This window comes from Bufo gargarizans, chromosome 3, assembly GCF_014858855.1.
Source record: "Bufo gargarizans isolate SCDJY-AF-19 chromosome 3, ASM1485885v1, whole genome shotgun sequence".
Classification (NCBI taxonomy): Eukaryota; Metazoa; Chordata; class Amphibia; order Anura; family Bufonidae; genus Bufo; species Bufo gargarizans.
Genome location: NC_058082.1, coordinates 156,925,331 through 156,949,671, shown reverse-complemented (window position 1 = coordinate 156,949,671; position 24,341 = coordinate 156,925,331). Strand labels below are relative to the sequence as shown.

Here is a 24,341-nt window from a genome sequence, read left to right as displayed (position 1 = left end):
CCAACTAAGAGAGGCCATAGGCCTAACTAAGGCTACTTTCACACTAGCGTTCGGGCGGATCCGTTCTGAACGGATCCGCTCATAATAATGCAGACGGAGGCTCCGTTCAGAACGGATCCGTCTGCATTAAAATGGCAAAAAAAAAGCTAAGTGTGAAAATAGCCTCGGACGGATCCGTCCAGACTTTCAATGTAAAGTCAATGGGGGACGGATCCGCTTGAAGATTGAGCCACATTGTGGCATCTTCAAACGGATCCGTCCTTATTGACTTACATTGTAAGTCTGGACGGATCCGCACGGATCCGCACGCCTCCGCACGGCCAGGCGGACAGCCTGAACGCTGCAAGCAGCGTTCAGCTGTCCGCCTGTCCGTGCGGAGGCGAGCGGAGCGGAGGCTGAACGCCGCCAGACTGATGCAGTCTGAGCGGATCCACTCCATTCAGACTGCATCAGGGCTGGACGGCTGCGTTCGGGTCCGCTCGTGAGCCCCTTCAAACGGAGCTCACGAGCGGACCGACGAACGCTAGTGTGAAAGTAGCCTAACTGGGACAAAGTCCTCAAAAATAAAAATACAGCCACAAAATGGGATATCTTTACAAGCGTCATAAAATCTAATTGTGAGAGGTACATACCGTATGGGAATAAAAGGTTAGGGAACAAAAAGAAACCAATGTGGATAAATAGAACTGTAAAGCAATAAATGACAAAAAGAAAGTATATACATCACTAAAACAGGAGGGTAGCACGGAAGCACTGAAAAACAGGAAAAAACAGGAAAAAAATAGAACATGTAAAAAATAAATAAAAGTGGCCAAACTAGAGACCGAGAGATTAATTGCCTAAGAGAGTAAAACTAACCCTAAAATGTTCTTCAATTATATAAATGTTAAAAAGTATAAATCTGAAGGTGTCGGCCCTTTAAAGAGTAATGAGGGGGGAGTCGCAGAGAGCGACGAGGAGAATGCAAAGCTGTTAAATATTTTTTTCTCTAAATATTCACTGAGGAAAATAAACTCTACGTCTGGAGGAAAGAAGGTTTGTACACAAACATAGAAGAGGATTCTTTACGGTAAGAGCAGTGCGACTATGGAACTCTCTACCTGAGGAGGTGGTGATGGTGAGTACAATAAAGGAATTCAAGAGGGGTCTGGATGTATTTCTGGAGTGTAATAATATTACAGGCTATAGCTACTAGAGAGGGGTCGTTGATCCAGGGAGTTATTCTGATTGCCTAATTGGAGTCAGGAAGGAATTTTTTATTCCTCTAAAGTGGGGAAAATTGGCTTCTACCTCAGTTTTTTTTTTGCCTTCCTCCAACTTGCAGGATGACAGGCCTAACTGGATGGGCAAATGTCTTTTTTTGGCCTTATATACTATGTTACTATGTTAGATCAAAAACAGAGCGTGAAGAACACTGCCACCTAGAGCTACCAGCGCAAAGTATATTTTCAGAGATCCTACCTGTTAAAATCTGATTTATGCACAAGGAAACCTTATCTTCAGAAAACATTTTAATATTTAAAATAATTTCTTAGTTGAAAAATACATTGATAAATATGGAAACAAGCTTAGCTAGCAATTTTTCAACATAATATTATTCACAGAATTTGCTGTGAGGCTATCCGGGAATACAGCAGGGCTTTCCCAAGTCCCCCACCGATGCCCTTTGCATTTTTATGTGGACTATGATAGGATGCAGACAGAAAAATAGCTGAGGGTAATTTCAACTTCCTATGATGGCATTCCTAGAATGTTGGATTACTTAGAGTTCTTCAGTGAGGGGCTGTCCCTACTGCTGAAAAAGCCCCCCTTGCCAACTGAATGACAAGGGTGGACATCTCACCTGGCCCTGACAATCTTGCGTCAGCCACCAGTACTGGAGCAGCTACTGTTTATGCACCGCTACCGAAAAGTATAGCGGCACATGCACAGTTGCTGCTTCGGCATCAAAAGCAGAATCTCTGCACTTGTTCGGCTACTCAGGGGAGCGGCGGTACCAACGTGAGATTGTCAGGATTGGGCAAGATGTCTGGCCCTGTCAATCAAAAGGCAAGGGGGAACTTCTTCATCAGCGAGGAACAACCCTTCTGCTGAAGAACTCTATTTAATGAAAAGACTGATTCACCCGTCTCTACTCAGTGGTTATTGGGAGAAGTTCCATTAAAATGGTAATGCAGTGCAAAAAAAGAGGTCCCATGGACTGCATGTGCTGTAAAAAAAATTACAGAACGTATAGGCCCCTGTCAGACGAGCGAGTTCCACACATCTGACTCGCACTGCGAGTATGCGGCAGCTCCCGTCCTGACCTCCCAGCACTGGCCGGGTCGCATAGAATTATATTGATTTATGATGCTATGTAACCCTTACAGTTCTGGAATGTATTGGATAACACTGGCAGCATTATGCCAGTGTTATCCAATACATTCCAAATCTGTAAGGGTTACATAGCATCATAGATCAATATAATGCTATGTGACCCCCGGCAGCGCTGGGAGTTCAGGCCAGGAGCTGCGTTGCGGACTTGCTGCGGTAGGAACGCTAGTCTGCAAGGGGCCTAAGGGTTACATAGCATCATAAATCAATATAATGCTATGCGACCCGGTCAGTGCAGGGAGCTGCCGCATACTTGCATTGCGAGTCAGATGCGTGGGACTCACTCATCTGAAAGAGGCCCTACTCACCTCACTGATACCCCGCTGCTTCTGTTCTGATGGCTTCTGGGGTCACTGCACTCCCCTTCCAGCCCCTGCCTCCACATGGCAGGAAATAGCGATTAATGCCATTCAGTCAATCCCTGCCTGTAGAGATGACCTGCCTCATCGACTGGGCGGCAATCCCAGTAATTTCATGCTAAGCTGCGCAGGAGCAGAAAATGGAGTGAAGCAAGGACATATCAGGGAGGGAGACAAAGTCTCTTAAACTTACGTAGCAACCACTTGACTTACTGTCTGGGTGAAGACCAGTTGGTAGATGTAGCTACTCCTAAGCTGGTCACAGGAGGTTTGTATATGTACCATACACCGCCTCTCTATTGTTACATGGCCCTTTTATGGTCTTCCACTCAGGTGGCTCCAGGGAGGAAATATGCAGAAACTCTAATATTTTTTTTCTTGTTTAGAGACCCGTTTGAAAATAGGGCATAAAAATGGCAGCTCCTCCACTTTTTTCTGGTGGTAGTTCGGATATATCATTTTCATTGTGTTCTTTATAGAGATCAACTTACTGCAGTAAGAGCTAAGGTGGCATGAATAAAGTTCAGTCCACATTACTGAAGCTATGCAATTTCTGAAGGTACAAGCTTGTCAGCACGTTATCTGGAGGGTAGGGGAATTTCCTCATACGTTATCTTCACATAAGGAGGCTTCATTGGTAAATACCAGTATTCAAAGTTATAATACAGATAAAATGTCTTGTTTAAAATGACCTTCCCATATATATCTAGAATACTCAGGAGAAGTTGTGCAAAGGATTGATGGGATCTGTAAGGGAAGTAGAATTTTTGAATATTGGAAGCCAATGACTTATTTCCCTGTGGACCAAAGATTGAGCTTTCATTCCCTAGATACACAGGTTCTCCACTGAACAAGAAAAGGCGAGTGTAGTTTGTTGGTATATTTCTCTTAAACGTGGCACCAAGCTGAAAAAGCTTTTCGTAAGTTCGGAGCACAAATTTGCTGCAGTCATAGGAATCAAACCACACAGATGAGTTTCGTTCCAAAGATCCCTGCACAGTCCAGGTCTCATAATAAATGCCAGTGTGGTTATCCTCTCGTATCCATTTTGCCAACTGATTAAAAATGGAGCCTAAAAGGAAACAAAAAAGTAAATAATAATAGTTTTTTTTAACCCCTTAAAGGGCTTCTGTCACCCCACTAAACGTTTTTTTCTTTTTGCTTTGTTTACTTATAATCCCTATACTGCGATTTCTGCATACATAAGCTAAATAATCATTTCGGTTCAGTAGAATTTGTTAAAAACGTAATTGTAAAATATGCAAATTACCCTGCTACCAGCAAGTAGAGCGGCTACTTGCTGGTAGCAGCCGCATCCTCCGATCCTAAAGACGCCCCCTCCGCATGTTGATTGACAGGGCCAGGGAACGGGATCGTCCTCTGCTGGCCCTGTCTGCTATCAAGATCTCGCGCCTGCGCCGTAACGGTGTTCAGTCGGCGCAGGCGCACTGAGAGGCGGCCGCTCGCTCGGCCGCTCCATCCTCAATGCGCCTGCGCCGATGACGTCACATCTACACCCGGCGCAGGCGCATTGAGGATGGAGCGGCCGCCTCTCAGTGCGCCTGCGCCGATTGAAGACAGGTACGGCGCAGGCGCGATATTTTGAATTCAAACAAATAATATATGGACTCACTTGTCCAAGGTCCCCCCGTTCTTGTCTGTTTCTAGTCCCTCCAAGATCAGGAAGTGGAGGAAGTGGCTTGGATCTGTGACCAAAGAGGTCAACCACTGGCCTCAGCAGTCAGTTACATCTGCTTGAGTGATTCATCTCAGCAGAGGTGTATTATTCAAGCAGAAATGACTGCTGAGGCCTATGACTGGATGCAGCAGTCACAGGACCAAGCCATTTCTTGGGGGTGGAAGTAGCTGGGAACAACACCACAAGTGCTGAAAGCAGCAATGTGGGCACAGCAGGACCACGGACAGGTGTTTTTTTTTAAGGGGCACACATTAGGACCATAGGGATTGTTGGCTGATAGGCCAGATAAACCCTTTAAGGTCAAAGTATTTATTATTATTTCTCATTGTCTGATTCCAACAGACTTAACTTTTTTATTTTTTTATTAGTGAGTGGGGACTTTATTATTGCAGCATGAGGTGTAATTTTAAACTACACCATTTTGGGGTACATATAACATTAACATTTATTAACTCTTTCTTGGAGGAATGGAAAAACAAATTCTGCTGTTCCTCTTTTTTGCTCTTTATTTTGAGCCATTCACTTCGCAGCATAAATAACATTACCTTTATTCTGCGAGCTGATATGATTATGGCAAAATATACCAAATATTTATAGGTTTGTTTACGTTACTTCTTTTGCACAACAAAATGTTTTAAAAATGTCTTTGTGTCTCCATATTTTGAAGCCATACGTTTACGGTTTATTTTTTGTGGGATTAAATTAGTTTATCAATGTTACTATTTTCAGGCATATACCATTTTTTTATGGCCTTTTGCAAATTTTTCTTTTAGAAAGCAGGATAAACAAAAAAAAACATAAATTCTGGCTCGATTTTGATGGTGAATTAAGACTGGGGACAGTAAGTGATAACGTCTGTAAGGCGCTGCGGAATATGTAAAATAAAGAAAGAAAAATGTGGATTGTTAGTGGATCTGATGTGGATGGCTTGAGTGGAGCCTTAAAAGAAATCATGCCATGCATGCCCTTTACGACAACCATTCTGGATTTTACAACACTAATTATATGGAGGACTGTAAAAATCATGATCATATAAATATGCCAGTCCTATTAAGCCCTTAACTCCATGTTACAGTGAACCTTCCTCCTCCATTACCTGATATTGTTGCTACTGATGCTAAAGTACCGTTACTTTTCCAGTGCTGATCATCGATTCCTTCAAAGAAACATGCTGCTCCCTGATTGCACCAGAATGGCTGCGACATGCCAGGCCTGAGATGCGGGAAGGTGCAGTTACCCAGCTGGAAGAGTTCATACCATTCCGCTGTGTAATTCTTTCCAGTTAATGTGCTTCGGAAACCAATGGCGTCATGCATTATTTTCTGCAAGAAAAAAAAAAAAAAAGAAATGTTTCATTAGAACTTAGTACTAGTATATGTGGCGCACATGGACCTATAGAATTACAAGGTGCTATTCACATCTCCATTTTTATGTAGGGCATGCACTACTTTGGTCTGGAGACACATGGTACAGATGGTCGTCAGATCTGGGTCCTACATGGACATCACTGTAATAAAATCATCCCTGTGTTTTAGGTGCAACATGGACAATCTTTATTACGGACATATGACCCTAAAAACCACCTCAGTCTTTTAAAACACTGACCCCTTCACCAGGGTCTCATCTGGCTGTGGCCTCATGCACACGAACGTTCCATTTTTTGTGGTCCGCAAAAAACAGAAGCTGCCCGTGTGCCTTCCGCAATTTGCGGAATGGGCGGCCCATTGTAGAAATGTCTATTCTTGTCCGCAAAACGGACAAGAATAGAACATGTTCTATTTTTTTTGCGGGGCTACGGAACGGAGCAACGGATGCGGACAGCACACAGAGTGCTGTCCGCATCTTTTGTGGCCCCATTGAAGTGAATGGGTCCGCATCCGAGCTGCAAAAACTGCGGCTCGGATGCGGACCAAAACAACGTCTGTGTGCATGAGGCCTATAAAGAATCCATGGCACGCAAGACATACCAAGCTGCAAAAAATGCATTCCAGTATTGCCAAATGACAAACATTACCAAAGATGACTTAGGCTGTGTTCACACTGTGCTCGACATGTATGTGTGAACTAAGCCACTGACTTCCACTGTAAGAAAAATGTATATTATGCAGTCGTCTTTGGATCTAGTCATAAGGAGTCAGGACTATAGTTTCTAATACAGTTAGGAAAAAAAAGGTACGCCATCAATTACCAGACAAATGTACGCTAAAAAGTAGTCTTTGAATAATAGTAGTCTATGGATGCACTGGTGAATACACTGGGAAGTGTATCTGGTGTACACGCTAGGGTACAGAGTCCAAGCAGAGTGTTTTGAATGTCCTCTTGTGCCATTGAGTCCAGGCACAATGAAGATGAGCAGTGTGGAGTTGGAAGCAGCTGTACCAGGATCCGATAAGCCAACACACAGCATGCTGCAATATACACTGCCTGTCAAAAAGAAGTCGCCACTGTTGCAAGCGAATTTCTAAAACAGCCACCAAAATAATTAAATAAGAGATTCTCAATGGGGTTAAGGTCTGGACGCTGTGGTGGCCAATCCATGTATGGAAAATGATGTCTCATGCTCCCTGAACGACTCTTTCACAATTTGAGCCCGATGAATCCTGGCATTGTCACCTTGGAATATACCCGTGCCATCAGAGAAGAACAAATCAATTGATGGAATAACCTGGTCATTCAGTATGTTCAGGAAGTCAGCTGACCTCATTCTTGGAGCACATACTGTTGCTGAACCTAGATCTGACCAACTGCAGCAACCCCAGATCATAGCAATGCCCCCACAGGCTTGTACAGTAGGCACTAGGCATGATGGGTGCATCACTTCATCTGCCTCTCTTCTTACCCTGATGTGCCCATCACTCTGGAACAGGGTAAATCTGGACTCAGACCACATCACCTTCTTCCATTGCTCCAGAGTCCAACCTTTATGCTCCCTAGCAAATTGAAGCCTTTTGTTCTGGTTTGCCTCACTGATTAGTGGTTTTCTTTTGGCTACACAGCTGTTCAGTCCCAATCCCTTGAGTTCCCTTCGCATTATGCGTGTGGAAATGCTCTTACTTTCACTATTAAACATAGCCCTGAGTTCTACTGTTTTTCTTCGATTTGATTATAACCAAACGTTTAAGTAATCGCCGATCACGATCATTCAGGATTTTTTTCCCGCCACATTTCTTTGAATATGATGGGTCCCCACTATCCTTCCAGTTTTTAATAATGCGTTGAACAGTTCTTAACCCAATTTGAGTAGTTTCTGCAATCTCCTTAGATGTTTTCTCTGCTTGATGCATGCCAATGATTTGACCCTTCTCAAACAGACTAACATCTTTTCCGCGACCACGAGATGTGTCTTTCGACATGGATGTTTAAGAAATGAGAAGCAACTCATTGCACCAGTTGGGGTTAAATAACTTGTTGCCAGCTGAAAGATAATCACCCATGCAGTAATTATCCAATAGGAGGCTCATAACTATTTGCTTAGGTAAATCCAGGTGGCGACTTTTTTTTGGACAGGCGGTGTATCATAGATTTCACAAGTGGTAAACTGAGAAGAGATAACCACTTAGGGAGCTTCAGTGATAAAACAAAAAAAAACAGATAGCTGCAAATTGTGCATTAGCATTTTGCTTTCTTCAAGGCTCCCTACCATTACAAATAATTTTCATACATTGTTCTAAGAGTCGTCAATAATCCATCAATCGTCGGGTCCAATTAATATCAGGTTCATGGAATTGTACTGCAGTAATAATAAAGGGATAACTTCCAGATGTCAAGCAGCTTTTCCCCTTCTCTACCGAAAGTTTTCGCACTGGCCACTAAGGCTAATAGGCGCCACTTCTTGGTCTGTACAGATCACTATACTGCAGTTATCTGCTTATCTGTCATTCTAATCCTGCCTGTATCGATATCACATTTGATTAAAAACTATATGCAAAATATATGTGAAACTATGTGCAAAAATCCTTGCACTTAGATTACAGGCTTTACTCCCAAATTTTATTCACCCAGACCAGACGGGGTTTGTCTAAGGTAGAGAAGGTAGGGACAACGTCTATAAAATAATTAACGCTCTTTCTCCCAGAAATATCATTGGCTATTATTATTATTATTATTAGGAACGGACGCAGAGAAGGCCTTTGACAGGGTCTCCTGACCATACATGGAAAACACCCTAGCCAAAATTCGGCATCCTGGTACACTTCATTCAAGCCAGCATGACTATGTACAAAAACCCCAATGCATATATTAAAATCAATGGCACCCTCACCGAAAAAGATCTAATAAACAACGGAACAGGTTTGCTATCTTCCCCCATGTTTATTAATGCCATGGAGACCCTGTTACGGTCCATACATCAAAATAAAGATATCCAGGGCTTGGTCCACTGAGATAGGGAATACAAAATAGAAGCCTACGCTGACGACCTCCTCTTACTAATCTCAAACCCTGAAATAGCGGTCTCAAAATTAGACTCACTTTTGAAGATGTTTAGTGAAATTTCAGCAAATCACAAGCTTACAAATTGCCCCTGAACGTATACAACAAATAAAAAACAACTCCTCCTTTGAATGGCCTGACAACGTTATAAAATTCCTATGGATTAAAATATTGGCAAAAGTAAATCAGCTGTACAAACCTCTACTTACATCTTTACTATCCATTATACACCCCATGTCACCTGCATTCCTCTCATAGATCATACCAAAAGCTACCTCCTCGAGGTCCTTCCAATCTCTCTACCAAAGAAGGTATTCCATCAGTTCGAGAGAATTTGGTCCATCTACATATGAGACTCTTATATCACGCAAAATTCTCCAATTCCCCCCCTCACAAATGTGGGAACGGATTCCCTTCAATACATAAGACTTATCGGGCAATTCATTTAAGCAGGATCATAGACTGGCTCAGATGCCCCAGTCACAAGGATTAGGTTCATCTGGAAGAGGGTCTAATCAAAATACCCCTAAGACACCCAATACTCACACAATCTCCTAATATATCGCAGCCATCTTCATTTGGGACACTACCTACCGCTACAATGAAGGTTTGGAAGCACAGTCACATTACTGATCTATGCTCCAAATTGCCCTCCCCATTAGTAACACTCAGACACTGTTTTTCCTCAGCTGAATTTAGGTAAGGAAAAGTCCACCTCTCATTCAAGAAAGCAGCTGGACCGGGAGGGCACCTTTCTTTCGGCTTCTTAAATACCAGATCTATTAATCATTCCTTCTTAGAAGATAAACAGTACAAATACTTCTGCGAAGATATTCGCCTTTATCTAATTTTCAAGTGTAGAGCAATGACCCCTTTCCTGGTTCGAGTGGCTTTGTGTCCAAGCAAAACCCCCATCCAAGTTAATCTCTACCATAAACAAACATTCCGTCCCTTTAGAGAACCTGTCCATTCCTTACTTCATCAGAGAGTGGGAAAGAGAATTACAAACCAAATTCTCACCCTCCCTTATATCACTTTTACACAATCACAAACATATTTCTAGATGTGTGAAGATGCAAGAGAATTCTTACAAAATCCTCTCCATGTGGTATTTAACACCACTTAAGTTGAGTCAAATGTATGACACAACAGATGCAAATTGCTGGCGATGTGAGAGCATGAAGGACCCTTTCCTACACATCTGGTGGGACTGCGAGACAATCAATTATTTTTGGCAATACATCTTTAAGACCACCAGCAAAGTCTAAAGCTCTGCTCTCGCTGTAGCCCTCAGATGTAAATGGGAAAACTATACAGCTTTCTAACCACATGCTAGCAGCTGCTAGGCTTCTAAACCCATTGCATTGGAAGTCTAGAGATGTTCCCTCAACTCTACATTGGCTAAACGAGATGGACTAGATCTCCAGATTTGAAGAAATGTTTTACTGGGAATCGAGGTCACATCTAGCTTTCTCTCGTATATGGTCACCTTGGTCCCGACACAGGGGACTTCTCTATGACTCCTGCCCTGCACCCTCTGTTTCTTAGCTCTCACATCCGGTCAAACTCACACTTTTATTTCTAACGTGCGTCATACATCGCTCTCTATTAATATTTGGCCACTCTAACCCATTCTCTATGTGCTGGCAAACCAAACTGATTAAGCCCGCCCAGGAGACGGTGGCACCCCTTCCTTTTCCTATCATGTTAGGTGGCTTTAGTTCTTTACTTGCTATAATGATGTCAAGATTACTTGAAAATGACAAGCTTCTGTAATTTTTATTCTTTCAATTGTGCACCTATATCAAGAAAGGAGCCCCGAAAGTGGTGGAGGGCGCACTGTGCATGCGCAGCCGCCCCCCATTCACTTTCTATGTGGCCGCCAATAGAAGTGAATGGGATCAGTGGTCAGTCATACGTGGTGCGCTTCCATTCACTTTCATGGGGAGAGCGATTGGTGGTGGCCGGACCGTAGTCCTCCAGCCACCACTTTGTGGGGCTTTGTTCCTGATATAGGGGCGGGTCCCAGCGGTAGGTCCTAGCGATATGCCCCCATTCCCCCATTGTCTGAGTTGAGACAACCCCTTTAATGTATAGCACCATGGAATTAATAGCACTTTCAAATACATAATAATAATAACACTACTATAAAATCATACATACAAAGTGTCCAAGCATATCGCCATATTTGAATTCCCACACAGGTGCCTGTAGTCGGAAAACCTCGATGACATCTTCATTCTTCATAAGGGGAATAAATCCATCTGCATACCCAGTAGGGCAAAACGTGTATTGGGCTTGACAGTATGGATCAGACATTGGCCGATGGTCAAAACGCCTGGAAATAAAAACAAAAGAAATCTACTCTATACAGTCTCTAACTGTACATTCTCAAAAACAGTGGACAGGATAACGCCCCCTGGATATTATAACAAGATTACAAGGAGCTTTACAGTCCCATTAAAACAAAAGGCCTCAGACTGAGGGTCTTCACACACGTCATGGGTCACTTTGAGGTGACTCCTAATGTTTGCAATAAATTCTAGTAGGGAGTACATTATTCCTTTAAAAAAAAAAGATCTCACCGAGTAGAAGCTTAATTTCCACAATTGGTTGCTTGCTATGAAACACCTTTATGATCCCTTGCAAAAAGGAGGTCTTCAGCATTCGAGATGTATACTATCATGTTCTGCAGCAGCTGGGGCAACTCACTATAATACACACTGCAGCTGAGCAAAGCCTTTTCATAAAACCTTAACCCTGGGTTCACACTTGAGCGTTTTACAGCGCGTTCCTATGCGCTGTAAAACGCACAACAAGGAGAAACCAATGCTTCCCTATCGGCATGGTTCTCACCTGGGCGTTTTACAGCGCGTACGATCGCGCTGTAAAACGCCCGACGCTCAAACAAGTACCTGACCCTTTTTTTGAGCGTTTGTCGCGCGTTCCCGTACAATAGACTTTCGGGAACGCGCGACAATGTGTGCATGCCTGTCTCTGTATGCGCGCTTGTAAACGCCCGTACAAGCGCGCATACAGAGCGCTCCTTTCGGAACGCTCATGTGTGAAACCAGGGTAAAGGAGTTTTCTGGGCTGCTGACACTGATGACCTACATCTCAGGATAGGTCATCATTACCTGAATGAAGGAGGGCCTCACAACCCAACTGAGCGGCAGTTCCCTGCAGCCTCCAGAACTTTGATACTGCAAGTCAGCTCCCATTTAAAGGGAACCTGTCACATTGAATATGGTGTCTGAGCTGCAGGCAGCATGTTATAGAGCAGGAGGAGCTGAGCAGATTGATATATAGTTTTATGGGAATAGATTCAGTATAACATGTATTTTATTTATTTTAATCCCTGCTCATTCTGAGCTTTGACGTCAGGGAGGCGGTCCTATCAGTGATTGACAGCCTGCTCTCTTTGACACTGTATACACAGATAGCTGTCAATCACTGATAGGACCGCCTCCTTGACCGCAAAGCCCAGAATGATTAGGAATTCACATGTATAAAATATAAGCTATACTAAATATTTTCCCATTAAACTATATATCAGGAATGGCCAACCTGTGGCTCTCCAGCTGTTGCACAACTCCCAGCATGCCTAGACAGCCTACAGCTATCATCCTACAGTCCCTCCTGTACTGACGCTGTTAACAGATGGTAGAAAAAGCAGAGATGTAAATGTAGAAATTACAGGTTTTACTAAATCTTTTCTCACAAAAATATACATCAATCTGCTCTATAACATGGTGCTTTCAGACTGTATTGCATTTTTTGGTGAAAGGTCCTCTTTAAAGGGGTTCTGCAGTTCTTTTAAAATGATGATCTATCCTCTGGATAGATCATCAGCATCTGATCGGTGGGGGTCCGACAACTGAGACCCCAGCCGATCAGCTGTTTGAGAAGGCAGCGGCGCTCCAGGAGCGCTGCGGCCTTTTCTCGGTTCCCTCGGGCCCAGTGACGTCACGACTAGTATCACTGGCCTGGGCGCAGCTAAGCTCTGTTCACTTGAATGTATCTTAGCTGCGCCTAGGCCAGTGATACTAGTCGTGACGTCAGTGGTAAACAGCGAGAAGACCGCGGTGCTACTGCCGCTACCTTCTCAAACAGCTGATCAGCAGGGGTCCTGGGTGTCGGACCCCTGCCGATCAGATGCTGATGATCTATCCAGTGGATAGATGAGCTGCAGTAACCCGGCATGGCCACTACACTTTGAATGAAGCTGTGCTTCCAGCTCCATTCAAAGCGCTAAACCCACCACCAGAGGCTGCAGGATACAAATGAATGGGGGAGGGATGCCAGACATCCACTGATCAGATATTGATAACCTATCCTATAGGTCATCTATATCAGGAGCCTGGAAAAACCCTTTAAGAAGTGGTCTATTTAGGCCTTTAGAGCCAAGTAATTCTTCCACTGAGAAGTTTCTAAAGCTATAACTTTCTTTTTCTGTTGACAAAGCTGTATTTGAGCTGTTTTTCCTAAGAAAAGTTATAGCCCAACACTGACTGAAGCTGGGTTCCTGCTGTAATGGCTGGGGGGCTTCCTCTGGTACTCCCACAGAAATCTCCCGGAGCAGCAGCACACACTTCCAACCAGCCACTCTGTCCATTACAGGGGACTCAACATGATACAGGGCCCCAGTTCTTGTGATAGAGGGGGTCTCTGTGGTAGGAACCCCACAGATCTAATAGTTATTATAAATTTATATAACTGGAGTGACAAGCCAAGCATGCACAAGGCTGCGCCATTCATTTTCCATAGAACCACTGGAGAGCAGGAAAAAAAAAAGAAAAAAAAATATCAATAATCATTGTTAAACTGAAACAGTAGTAAGGTTGCAAGTACTCATAGTGGTAGTGTGACATGCAGCAAAACAGCAAGTAGTTTTAACCCCTTAAGGACCCTTGCCGTACATGTACGTCACAGCTGGATGTGACTTAAGGGCTAGCGACAGCACAAGGTCTGCCAGATGCTGGGAGGGAATCGGGGAACCATTGCTGCTCTTACCGGCAGGCATCCATGACAGGTAAGAGCAGGATGGTGCAGCACCGCCCCCCTGAAGCTCCAACCGCTGCAATTGGCCAGTCAATGAAGACCAGCACATCGCAGCGCCGAAGCAGTATGGAGCTGCAGGGTGGGTCGGGAAGGGGGGAGGGGGGGGGGGGTCAGGGGGAGGTGACCGGTGCTGAATCGGTCAGCACCTGTTTCCTCTGAGGTGAGGCAGGGGACACCAGTGTTTGGCATCCACTGCCAGTGCTGCGATTGGCTGGAACAATGCTCCAGCCAATGGCAGCGCTATAGCTGCACAGGAAAGGGCTGAACCTGTCTGCATTAGAGTTGTTGCGATACCAAATTTTTTATTTGGTTTAAATACCATAAAAAAGTATTGCGATACTCAATACCACGCGAAAAAATAAACCAAAAAAGCCACGTGCATTCCGCATTAAAAAAAATGGCAAATAGCGCAGTTTTTATTAATTTTTTCTGTTCCGGCGTTCAGCGCATAGATTTTTTTTATATTTTAAGTCTCGACTTTTCTGATGTGGCGATATGTAATATGTTTATACATTTTATATGCGAAATTGGGAAAGGGGGTGATTCATACTTAAAGAGGACCTTTCACCAGAATTAAAACTTCTAAAGTAACTATACAGGCATGTAGAGCGGCGCCCAGGGACCCCCCTGCACTTACTGTTATACAGGGGTCAAGTCCTGGGAAAAAAAGTGTGGGAACTCACCCAAGATCCACTGCAACCCCCCCCCCCCCCTCCAAAAAATAAAAAAGCACAGAAAATCTAGCATGCTGTAATTTGTGTCGCTGCGGACTAAAAAATAAATTAAAAAAATAGCACTTTTAGAAAAGTTTGTCCTGGGATTCGATCTCATGACCTCTACACAGCAGAAGCAAGGCATATGCCCTCACAGCTATGAAAGCTGTCTAGCTTGCTACTTAAAAAAAAATATATATAAGACTTCTACTGTAGGTAACTTTGCCCACTGTGTATGGATGTAGCAGAGCTGGGTGTGTTGGGGCAGCTGTCATGTGTATGGTTGTACACTAGGTATCAGTACACAAGGTATCAGTAGAAGTATCAGAAAAAGAAAAAAAACACTCTTAGTTTGTCCTGGGATTCGAACTCATGACCTCTACACATTACAGGCAAGGCATTTACCCTCACAGCCATAAAAGCTGTTGAGGTAGTTGCTTAAAAAAAAAACCTAAGACTTCTACTTATACCTAGTGTACTGATACCTAGTGTACAACCATACACATGACAGCTGCCCCAACACACCCAGCTCTGCTACATCCATACACAGTGGGCAGCTGTCATGTGTATGGTTGTACACTTGGTATCAGTAAACTAGGTATCAGTAGAAGTCTTATAAAAAAAAAAAAACACTTTTAGAAAAGTTTGTCCTGGGATTCGAACTCATGACCTCTACACATCAGAGGCAAGGCATTTACCCTCACAGCCATAAAAGCTGTTGAGGTAGTTGCTTAAAAAAAAAAAAAACTAAGACTTCTACTTATACCTAGTACCTAGTGTACTGATACCTAGTGTACAACCATACACATGACAGCTGCCCCAACACACCCAGCTCTGCTACATCCATACACAGTGGGCAGCTGTCATGTGTATGGTTGTACACTAGATATCAGTACACTAGGTATAATTAGAAGTCTTATATTTTTTTTTTTTTTTTAAGCATTTACCTAGACGGCTTTCATGGCTGTGAGGGTAAATGCCTTCCTCTGATGTGTAGAGGTCGTGAGTTCGAATCCCAGGACAAACTTTTCTAAAAGACATTCTAAATGATCTAGTGAAGGAGATGATGTCATTAGGGGGCGGGGCGCCATGAGAGGAGTCGCAGGCAGCGGCATCGCACAGACAGCTTCCTCTCAACTGAAGCCGCCCCTCCTCCCTTAACCTGCCCTGCACAGTGCGCTCCGTCTCCCCCTGTGAATCTGATTCAGCCGTGTTCTCCTGGCTTGAGGCTGAAAGGGAACGGCGTTCCTGCCATGAAAAAAGTGCAGGAACGCCGTTCCCATGCGTTCCCCCTCCACTCGACCCCTGCTGTTATACCTGGGCGCCGCTCCGTTCTCCTGTAATTGCCTCTGGTATCTTTACAGTTAGGCTCCACCCAGCGCCTCCTTCTCCCAGGCTGTAGCGCTGGCCAATCACAGCGCTCAGCTCATAGCCTGAGAGGCTTTTTTCTCTCTCAGGCTATGAGCTGAGCGCTGCGATTGGCCAGCGCTACAGCATGGGAGAATGAGACGACAGCAGGTTCCCCTGGGTGGAGCCTAACTATGAAGATACCGGAGGCAATTACGGGAGAACGGAGCGGCGCCCAGGTATAACAGTAAGTGCAGGGGGGTCCTTGGGCGCCGCTCTACATGCCTGTATAGTTACTTTAGAAGTTTAATTCTGGTGAAAGGTCCTCTTTAATATTTTGGTGGTTTTTTTTTTACACTTTTTATTTAACCCCTTAAGGACACAGGGCGTACAGGTACGCCCTTGTGCCCTGGTACTTAAGGACACAGGGCGTACATGTACGCCCTGTGCATTTTCGATCACTGCCGTGCGGCTGGCAGTGATCGGAACCCGGTGCCTGCTCAAATCATTGAGCAGGCACCTAGGCTAAATGCGCGGGGGGGTCCCGTGACCCCCCCCATGTCAGCGATCGCGGCAAACCGCAGGTCAATTCAGACCTGCGGTTTGCTGCGATTTCTGCAGTTTCTGATCCCCGCGGTCCCTGACCGCGGGGATCAGAAACTTTAGGATTCAAAATTTTTTCCAGTATCCCTCCCCCCTGCACCCCTGAGTTATTTGAGCACGGTGGGAGGTGCAGGGGGAGGGTTGCGGGCGGTGCGGGAGGCGGGCGGTGCGGTAGGCGGGATCGCGATCCCCCGCCCGCCTCCCATTGCGTAATCGTTGGCGTCTAGTGGGTATACCAGGGTGCCAGCACATTGCTGGCACCCTGGTATAAACGGCTGACATCGGTGATGCGATGTCAGCCGTTTAACCCTTTCCATACAGCGGTCCGTACGGACCGCTGTATGGAAAAGGTTAACAGCTCAGGGAGCTCCCTCCCTCTCCCATCAGGGGGCTGCTGTGCCTTTGCAGTCCCCCGAATGGAGAGGGAGAGAGCTTCCAGGCAGCCCCCCAAGCCCCGTCCTTACCCTTCCCCGTCTGCGCAGTTCTGAACACTACTGAGCAGACGGGGAAGGTTCCCATGGCAACAGGACGCCTTCTCAGGCGTCCTGCTGTCCATGGTTCTGAACAGATCTGTGCTGAAAGCATAGATCTGTTCAGACAAAGTGTAAGTAAAATACAGTACAGTACAATATATATTGTACTGTATTATGCAGACATCAGACCCACTGGATCTTCAAGAACCAAGTGGGTCTGGGTCAAAAAAAAAAGTGAAAAAAGTGAAAAAGTAAAAATCAAAAAACACATTTATCACTGATTAAAAATGAAAAAAATAAAATTCCCTACACATGTTTGGTATCGCCGCGTCCGTAACGACCTGATCTATAAAACGGTAATGTTACTTTACCCGAACGGTGAACGCCATAAAAATTAAAAACTATGATGAAATTGGAATTTTGCCCACCTTACTTCCCAGAAAAGGTAATAAAAGTGATCAAAAAAGTCGCATCTACGCCAAAATTGTAACAATCAAACCGTTATCTCATCCCGCAAAAATCATACCCTACCCAAGATAATCGCCCAAAAACTGAAAAAGTTATGGCTCTTAGACTATGGAAACACTAAAACATGATTTCTTTTGTTTCAAAAATTAAATCATTGTGTAAAACTTACATAAATAAAAAAAAGTATACATATTAGGTATCGCCGCGTCCGTATTGACCGGCTCTATAAAAATATCACATGACCTAACCCCTCAGATGACCACCGTAAAAAAATAAAAATGGTGTAAAAAATGCCATTTTTTGTCATCTTCCGTCACAAAAAGTGTAATAGCAAGCAATCAAAAAGTCATGTGCACCCCAAAATAGTGCCAATCAAACCGTCATCTCATCCCACAAAAAATGAGACCCTACTTAAGATAATCGCCCAAAAATTGAAAAAACTTGGGCTCTTAGACTATGGAGACACTAAAACATTTTTTTTGTTTTAAAAATGAAATTATTGTGTAAAACGTACATAAATAAAAAAAATTGTATACATATTGGGTATCACCGCGTCCGTGACAACCTTCTCTATAAAATTACCACATGATCTAACCTGTCAGATGAATGGTGTAAATATAAAAAAAAAAAAGGTGCCAAAAAAGCAATTTCTTGTTACCTTGCCGCACAAAAAGTGTAATATAGAGCAACCAAAAATCATATGTACCCTAAACTTGTACCAACAAAACTGCCACCCTATCCCGTAGTTTCTAAAATGGGGTCACTGTTTTGGAGTTTCTACTCTAGGGGTGCATCAAGGGGGCTTCAAATGGGACATGGTGTAAAAAAAAAACAGTCCAGCAAAATCTGCCTTCCAAAAACCGTATGGCATTCCTTTCCTTCTGCGCCCTGCCGTGTGCCCGTACAGCAGTTTATGACCACATATGAGGTGTTTCTGTAAACTACAGAATCAGGGCCATAAATAATGAGTTTTGTTTGGCTGTTAACCCTTGCTTTGTAACTGGAAAAAAAATATTAAAATGGAAAATCTGCCAAAAAAGTGAAATTTTGAAATTGTATCTCTATTTTCCATTAAATCTTGTGCAACACCTAAAGGGTTAACAAAGTTTGTAAAATCAGTTTTGAATACCTTGAGGGGTGTAGTTTATAGAATGGGGTCATTTTTGGGTGGTTTCTATTATGTAAGCCTCGCAAAGTGACTTCAGAGCTGTAGTGGTCCCTAAAAATTGGGTTTTTGTAAATTTCTGAAAAATTTCAAGATTTGCTTCTAAACTTCTAAGCCTTGTAACATCCCCAAAAAATAAAATATCATTCCTAAAATAATTCAAACATGAAGTAGACATATGGGGAATGTAAAGTCATCACAATTTTTAGGGGTATTACTATGTATTACAGAAGTAGAGAAACTGAAACTTTGAAATTTGCTAATTTTTCCCAATTTTTGGTAAATTTGACATTTTTTGAATGCAAAAAAAAATATTTTTTTGAACTTTTTTTTACCAGTGTCATGAAGTACAATATGTGACGAAAAAACAATCTCAGAATGGCCTGGATAAGTCAAAGCGTTTTAAAGTTATCATCACTTAAAGTGACACTGGTCAGATTTGCAAAAAATGGCCTGGTCCTAAGGTGTAAAAAGGCTGTGTCCCTAAGGGGTTAATAACTATTTCCCCCCTTAGGGGCCAGAACCTGGGATTTTTTTCATCCCTTGTCCTATTCATCCTGGGTGAATAGGACTTCACACTCTCCCTGCTGCTCTGTGCACACAGCATCAGGGATGTTACCATGGCAGCCAGGGCTTCAGTAGCGTCCTGGCTGCCATGGTAACTGATAGGAGCCCCAGGATTACACTGCTGGGGCTCCGATCAGAAGCTGCCACTGCACCACAAATGAGGGGGAGGGGAGAGGACCCTGTGGCCACTGCCACCAATGATTTTAATACTGGGGGGTTGAGAAGGGAGGGTGCATTGTGCCACCAATGATTTTAATGGGGTGGGGGGCACACTGCGCCACCAATGATAATTACCCCTTATTACAAGAGGCAGGTATTGGCAGCAGATCAGCGGCAGTTAACCCCTCAGGTGCCGCACCTGAGGGGTTAACTGACGCTGATTGCAGCTCCCTGGAGGGGCAGGGTGCCGGCAATGCGATTCTGCTGCCGGCACCCGCCTCCTGTATTATTATGTGTTAAAGGCGTGGGTCCAGACTTTAAGTATTAGGCTACACAGAGCAGCGCCCAGCGATGTCCCAGCACTTACCATTATTCCTGGGCGCCGCTCCATTCGCCCGCTGTGCCCCATTACTGTCTCCTCTCCGGCTTCATATGCTAATTACTATCGGAGTAATGGGAAGGAGACATCAGCTTCTCTAGTGGGCGTTCCTTCTCCCTGCGCTGCAATTGGACAGCTCTACAGCCAAGGAGAAGAAACGCCCACTAGAGAAGCTGATGTCTCCTCCCCATCGCTCCGATAGTAATTAGCATATGGAGCAGGAGAAAAGACGGTAATGGGGCACAGCGGGCGAATGGAGCGGCGCCCAGGAATAATAGTAAGTGCTGGGACATCGCTGGGTGCCGCTCTGTGTAGGAAAAGTCCTATCATTGGTGGCGCAGTGCGCCTGCCCCTCTCTCCATTCATTGGCGGCAGCACAGGGGGAGGGAGACATTGCTTCCTTCTCCCCTGTGCTGCTGAGGGAACATGAGCGCGCTGAGAGCAGTGCGCTCATGTTCAGAGATACTAGACTGTGCAGCAGTGCAGCCCAGTATCGAAAAAATGGAAATCCCGGTATCGTGTCAATACCGGGACAAAAGTATTGATTGAGTATCGAAATTTCGATACCCGCAACAACCCTAGTCTGCATGCAGCCATTCTAGCTGGTGACTGCATGCATAGGTTCTGTGCTGCTTGTTGGCTTGCTGGGACTTGTGGTGCATCGACACAGATTTCAAATTATTTTTTTTGCTGAAGGAAGAACATCTGGAATTGCTGCACTGATAATTTTTTTTATTTTTTATTATTTGCAGCTGTTCCAGATCCCTAAACCACCCTCCATACCAGTCCCTTCCCGTCGCCCCTACCCTGTTCTTTTTTTATGGACGCCATTTGGTCTTTTTTTTTTTTTTTACAATTTTACAGCTCTGAACCACTTTTTCTGCGTGGGAGCTGTGACCGGCAAGTGCTGTTCAGTGCATATGTGCCTGATCAGCACCTGGGGATTATTCTTTGCGCTTTTTTTTTTTTACGTCTGTTTTTTGCCAATTTTTCCTTTTTTGAGGTTCAAAAAGAAGAAAGTGTAGTTAGGGCTGCCCGCGTCCGTGCCATGGCTAAAAAAATATAACATGTCCTATTCTTGTCCGCGCTAATATTGGTTTTACCGATATTATCGGCAGATATTGAGGATTTTGACCGCCATCGGTATCTATTTTGCCGATATTCCAATAGCGTATGGGGAACACAGATCGCGCTGCTGACAGCGCTCTCCGTGTTCCCCTAAGCAGCACCGGGGAGAAGGAAGCAGCGTCTCCTCCCCCTGTGCTGCTGCTGCCGCCAATGAAAGGACAGGGGACAAGAGAAGGGGAGGGGCAGTGGCTTTTCTATCTGGAGGATGAAGAACTAGCCCGTCAGCTGGTGGAGCTGGGCTACAGGGGAAGTGGTGAGGTACTAAAAAGAGAAGAGTTTGAGGCAAGAAAAGCTGCTGCAGAGGCTTCCAGGCTCTCCCAGAGAACTCAACAAAAAAATGTCTAGGAATCTGAAGAAAATAACTGTGGATTCGTCTGAGGTATACCTTATCTGAGTCCGTGTGGGGATCCTGCTGGATTGCATGAGAACGTGGCTGTTCTGATAGAACAGGAACAACTTGCTACGGAGGGACCGTATTCACGCCTTGTCTTTTACAACGTTGTGTGAGTATAATCTGTGCAGTGCAGGTTACTTTTTCATACGGACTCACACTATTATAATCCTTATTAGTTGCAGGATATCCATCCAAAGGATATTTGCAGCCCTCGGCTCTCTTGGTAAAGGAAGAAAGAATAAGAACTTATTTACTGACCTGGATCAGAAGCGCGGTCCGAACTCTATATATTTTACCTGTTTAAAGTGGCCACTGCGCCACCAATGAAGATTAATCTCTCATTTATTCATATACAGGAGGCGGGAGCTGGCTGCAGTATCACATAGCTGGCTCCCGACCTCTATGAGCTGTAGCTGCGATCTGCGGTAGTTAACCCCTCAGGTGCCACGGATCGCAGCTACTGCTCATAGAGGTCAGGAGCCGGCTATGTGATTCTGCAGCCAGCTCCCGCCTCCTGTATATGAATAAATGAGAGATTGATCTTCATTGGTGCGCCCCTCCAAGCCCAGTATTAGACATTGGTGGCTCCGATCGGTTACCATGGCAGCCAGGATGCTATTGAAGCCCTGGCTGCCATGTGCACAAAGCACAGAGCAGCAGGGACAGTGTGAGCTCCTATTCACCCTGATAGAGCTCTATCAGGGTGAATAGGACAAGGGTTCTAGTCCCTAAGGGGGCTAAAAGTTAGTAAAAAAAATTAAACACCTAAATATTAAGTATAAAATGAAAAAGATAGATTTACACAAAAAAATAATAATAATAATACACATAAAAATGAAAATTCCCTGAATATCTGTATAAATTATCGGCTATCGGCCTGAAAGTTCACAAATTATTGGTATCGGCCCTAAAAAAAAAAATCAATATCGGTCGATCCCTAGTATACGTCTGACGGAAGACGAGTTGAACGCTGCTTTCTTTGTAAAGACCTGTACAAAATGTTTAATCGCACTGTGACTTCACATATGGCGAAGCACCTAAAATTTATTTTTTGTCCCCAGCTTCCCACTACATCCACTAATGGTGCCATAAGAAAAAAACATGTCCGGCAAAAAAAAAAAAAACAAACACACAAGCCTTCATATGGCTATGTGAATGGAAAAATAAATAAGTTATGGCTCTGGGAAAATAGAGAATAAAAAACCAATACACAAAAAAATAATGGAAGGGTCTGGGAGGGGTTAACAGAGCTCCGTGAAAGTCAGAAATGTATTGTGGTCACATGAAATCATGCGTATACCTTTTGTTTCATGTGCTCACATTAGGATATAGGAGACGCACGTGCGTTAGTTATTTATTGCCAAAGAGTCCTGGCCTTGGAGTGAGGAGGCCCTTACCCTGAAGGTAATAGGTTCAATTGATGTCCCACAAAAAACAAGCCTTTAGATGGAAATGTCAACAGAATAATAAAAAAAACCTCTGAATCCTTAAAGGGGTTGTCTAGCAGATTTGTGCCTGTGAAATTGGATAGGGGGATAAGTGTCTGACCAGTGGAAGTTTGAACCCTGCGCTTCCCCTGGAGTGGCGGTCATGCATGGGGGCTGCCGATCCATTCAGCTCTGTGGGGTCATCAGCAGTAGCTGAATGGAGAGCATGGGTCCCTGTTCTCATGTGGCAGGTGTGGACACGCCATAGACCCTACAGGGAAATTTCCCAGGGGGCCGCCAGAGTCCTCCTCACGGCCGCTGTCCAGGTACATAATGATCTGATGCTTAAGCACCTGGCCAACCGTGCGGCACTACGGCACTGCTGGCCCCGCCGATTTGTGTTGCCCAGCCTTCTGTCAATTTGGACTCTCCTACAACATGAGGCCACTTTTAGTTTTTTTTTCCTTTAAGTTCCCAGTCCGACCCTGATCAGCGGTCAGACCCTTGACAAGCAACCCCTTTAAAAGAAATCAATCACTTGGTTCGGGGCCACTATATGATCATCATGTCCTTATGCAGCTGGAGTCTAGCAGAGTTTTGGGGTAACTCTATAACGCCGAGTTCACATCACGTTTTTGATGGACTTTGCAGGATGGAAAATTGTGGTGGGCACTGCGGCAAAATTTGGTAGGCGGTTGTGTGGTGTCTGCCTAGCACTGTTCTCAGGTGGAGGCAGAACTGCAGTACATGGGCCGGACCGCAGTGACCTTCTTGGCATGCTGTCCGAACAGACGCGGCCGCCGGTGTCCTTTCGAATGGCGCTAAGCCACAAGCAGGTCTGCGGCATCGCAAAGCAAACAACCACTGGGATTGTAGAATATCCAGCGGATTATAACAGCTTCAACATCAGACAGGAGAACAGACACTGACAATAAGGGGCCTATGAGCTGCACCAGGTATACTTGTGTCCCCCAAATCTAGTAACAGGTTTCCTTTAAGGGGTTAAAAGTTCTCCAAAACAGAGCTGCTGTCTGTGATGACAGAGGCATAAGGTGATGAAGGGGTCACGTACCTGTACGGCACCGGCCACTGCCGCTCTCCAGCGGTGCCGCACACTAACAGCCCCGTCCACAGCAGGACCGCTACAGCCCGCTGCGGCTTGGTCTGAACGCAGCGACCCATGCCAATACCGAGCCCCGTGCAGTGCTCGCTGCTCCTTCCTCACCACACGGCTCTGTCATATGACCAGGAAGACGCGCGCGCACAGATAGTCTGCGGCCTGCCTGACATTCACACCCTGCCCGCTCCTGCACGAGCTTCACCAGTTTATTATATAAGCACCAGCAACACAGCGGGACCAGACATAGAAGTACACGCTGCAGCTTTATTTATCAAGCCAGGATCAAACATGGCCGATAAGCCTTCAGGGAACCTGCAGAGAGCTCCTGATGACGTCACTGTCACGCGACACAAGGCAAGGTCATGTGATCGTCACATGATTAGAAGCCTTGATAGCGCCCTATGTAGCGGGACACAGCCAGAAAACTCTCCAGCTCCCCCTGCTGCCAGTCCTCCTCATTGTCACGATAGAGAAG

General features: G+C 44.8%; 1 protein-coding gene across 1 annotated transcript; it reads right to left on the bottom strand.

Moving 5' to 3' along the window:
* Positions 1-2,424: 2,424 nt before the first annotated feature.
* CLN5 (CLN5 intracellular trafficking protein) lies at positions 2,425-24,027 on the bottom strand. Its single transcript, XM_044285312.1, has 4 exons — positions 23,819-24,027; positions 11,026-11,200; positions 5,528-5,753; positions 2,425-3,804 (listed from the first exon to the last, which is right to left on the bottom strand). Exons 1-4 carry the CDS (start codon positions 23,926-23,928, stop codon positions 3,311-3,313), a joined length of 1,005 nt encoding a protein of 334 aa, XP_044141247.1. The 5' UTR covers positions 23,929-24,027; the 3' UTR covers positions 2,425-3,310.
* Between the last annotated feature and the right edge of the window lie 314 nt (positions 24,028-24,341).

What these genes read in the sequence shown, in the direction of transcription:
- CLN5 (XM_044285312.1), bottom strand. Translation starts at nt 23,928, where the DNA reads ATGGGTCGCTGCGTTCAGACCAAGCCGCAGCGGGCTGTAGCGGTCCTG. An exon ending in CAGTGGCCGGTGCCGTACAG is followed by an intron (nt 11,201 to 23,818) that starts GTACGTGACCCC and finishes TTTTATTTCCAG; the next exon opens with GCGTTTTGACCATCGGCCAA. An exon ending in GCGATATGCTTGGACACTTT is followed by an intron (nt 5,754 to 11,025) that starts GTATGTATGATT and finishes TTTTTCTTGCAG; the next exon opens with AAAATAATGCATGACGCCAT.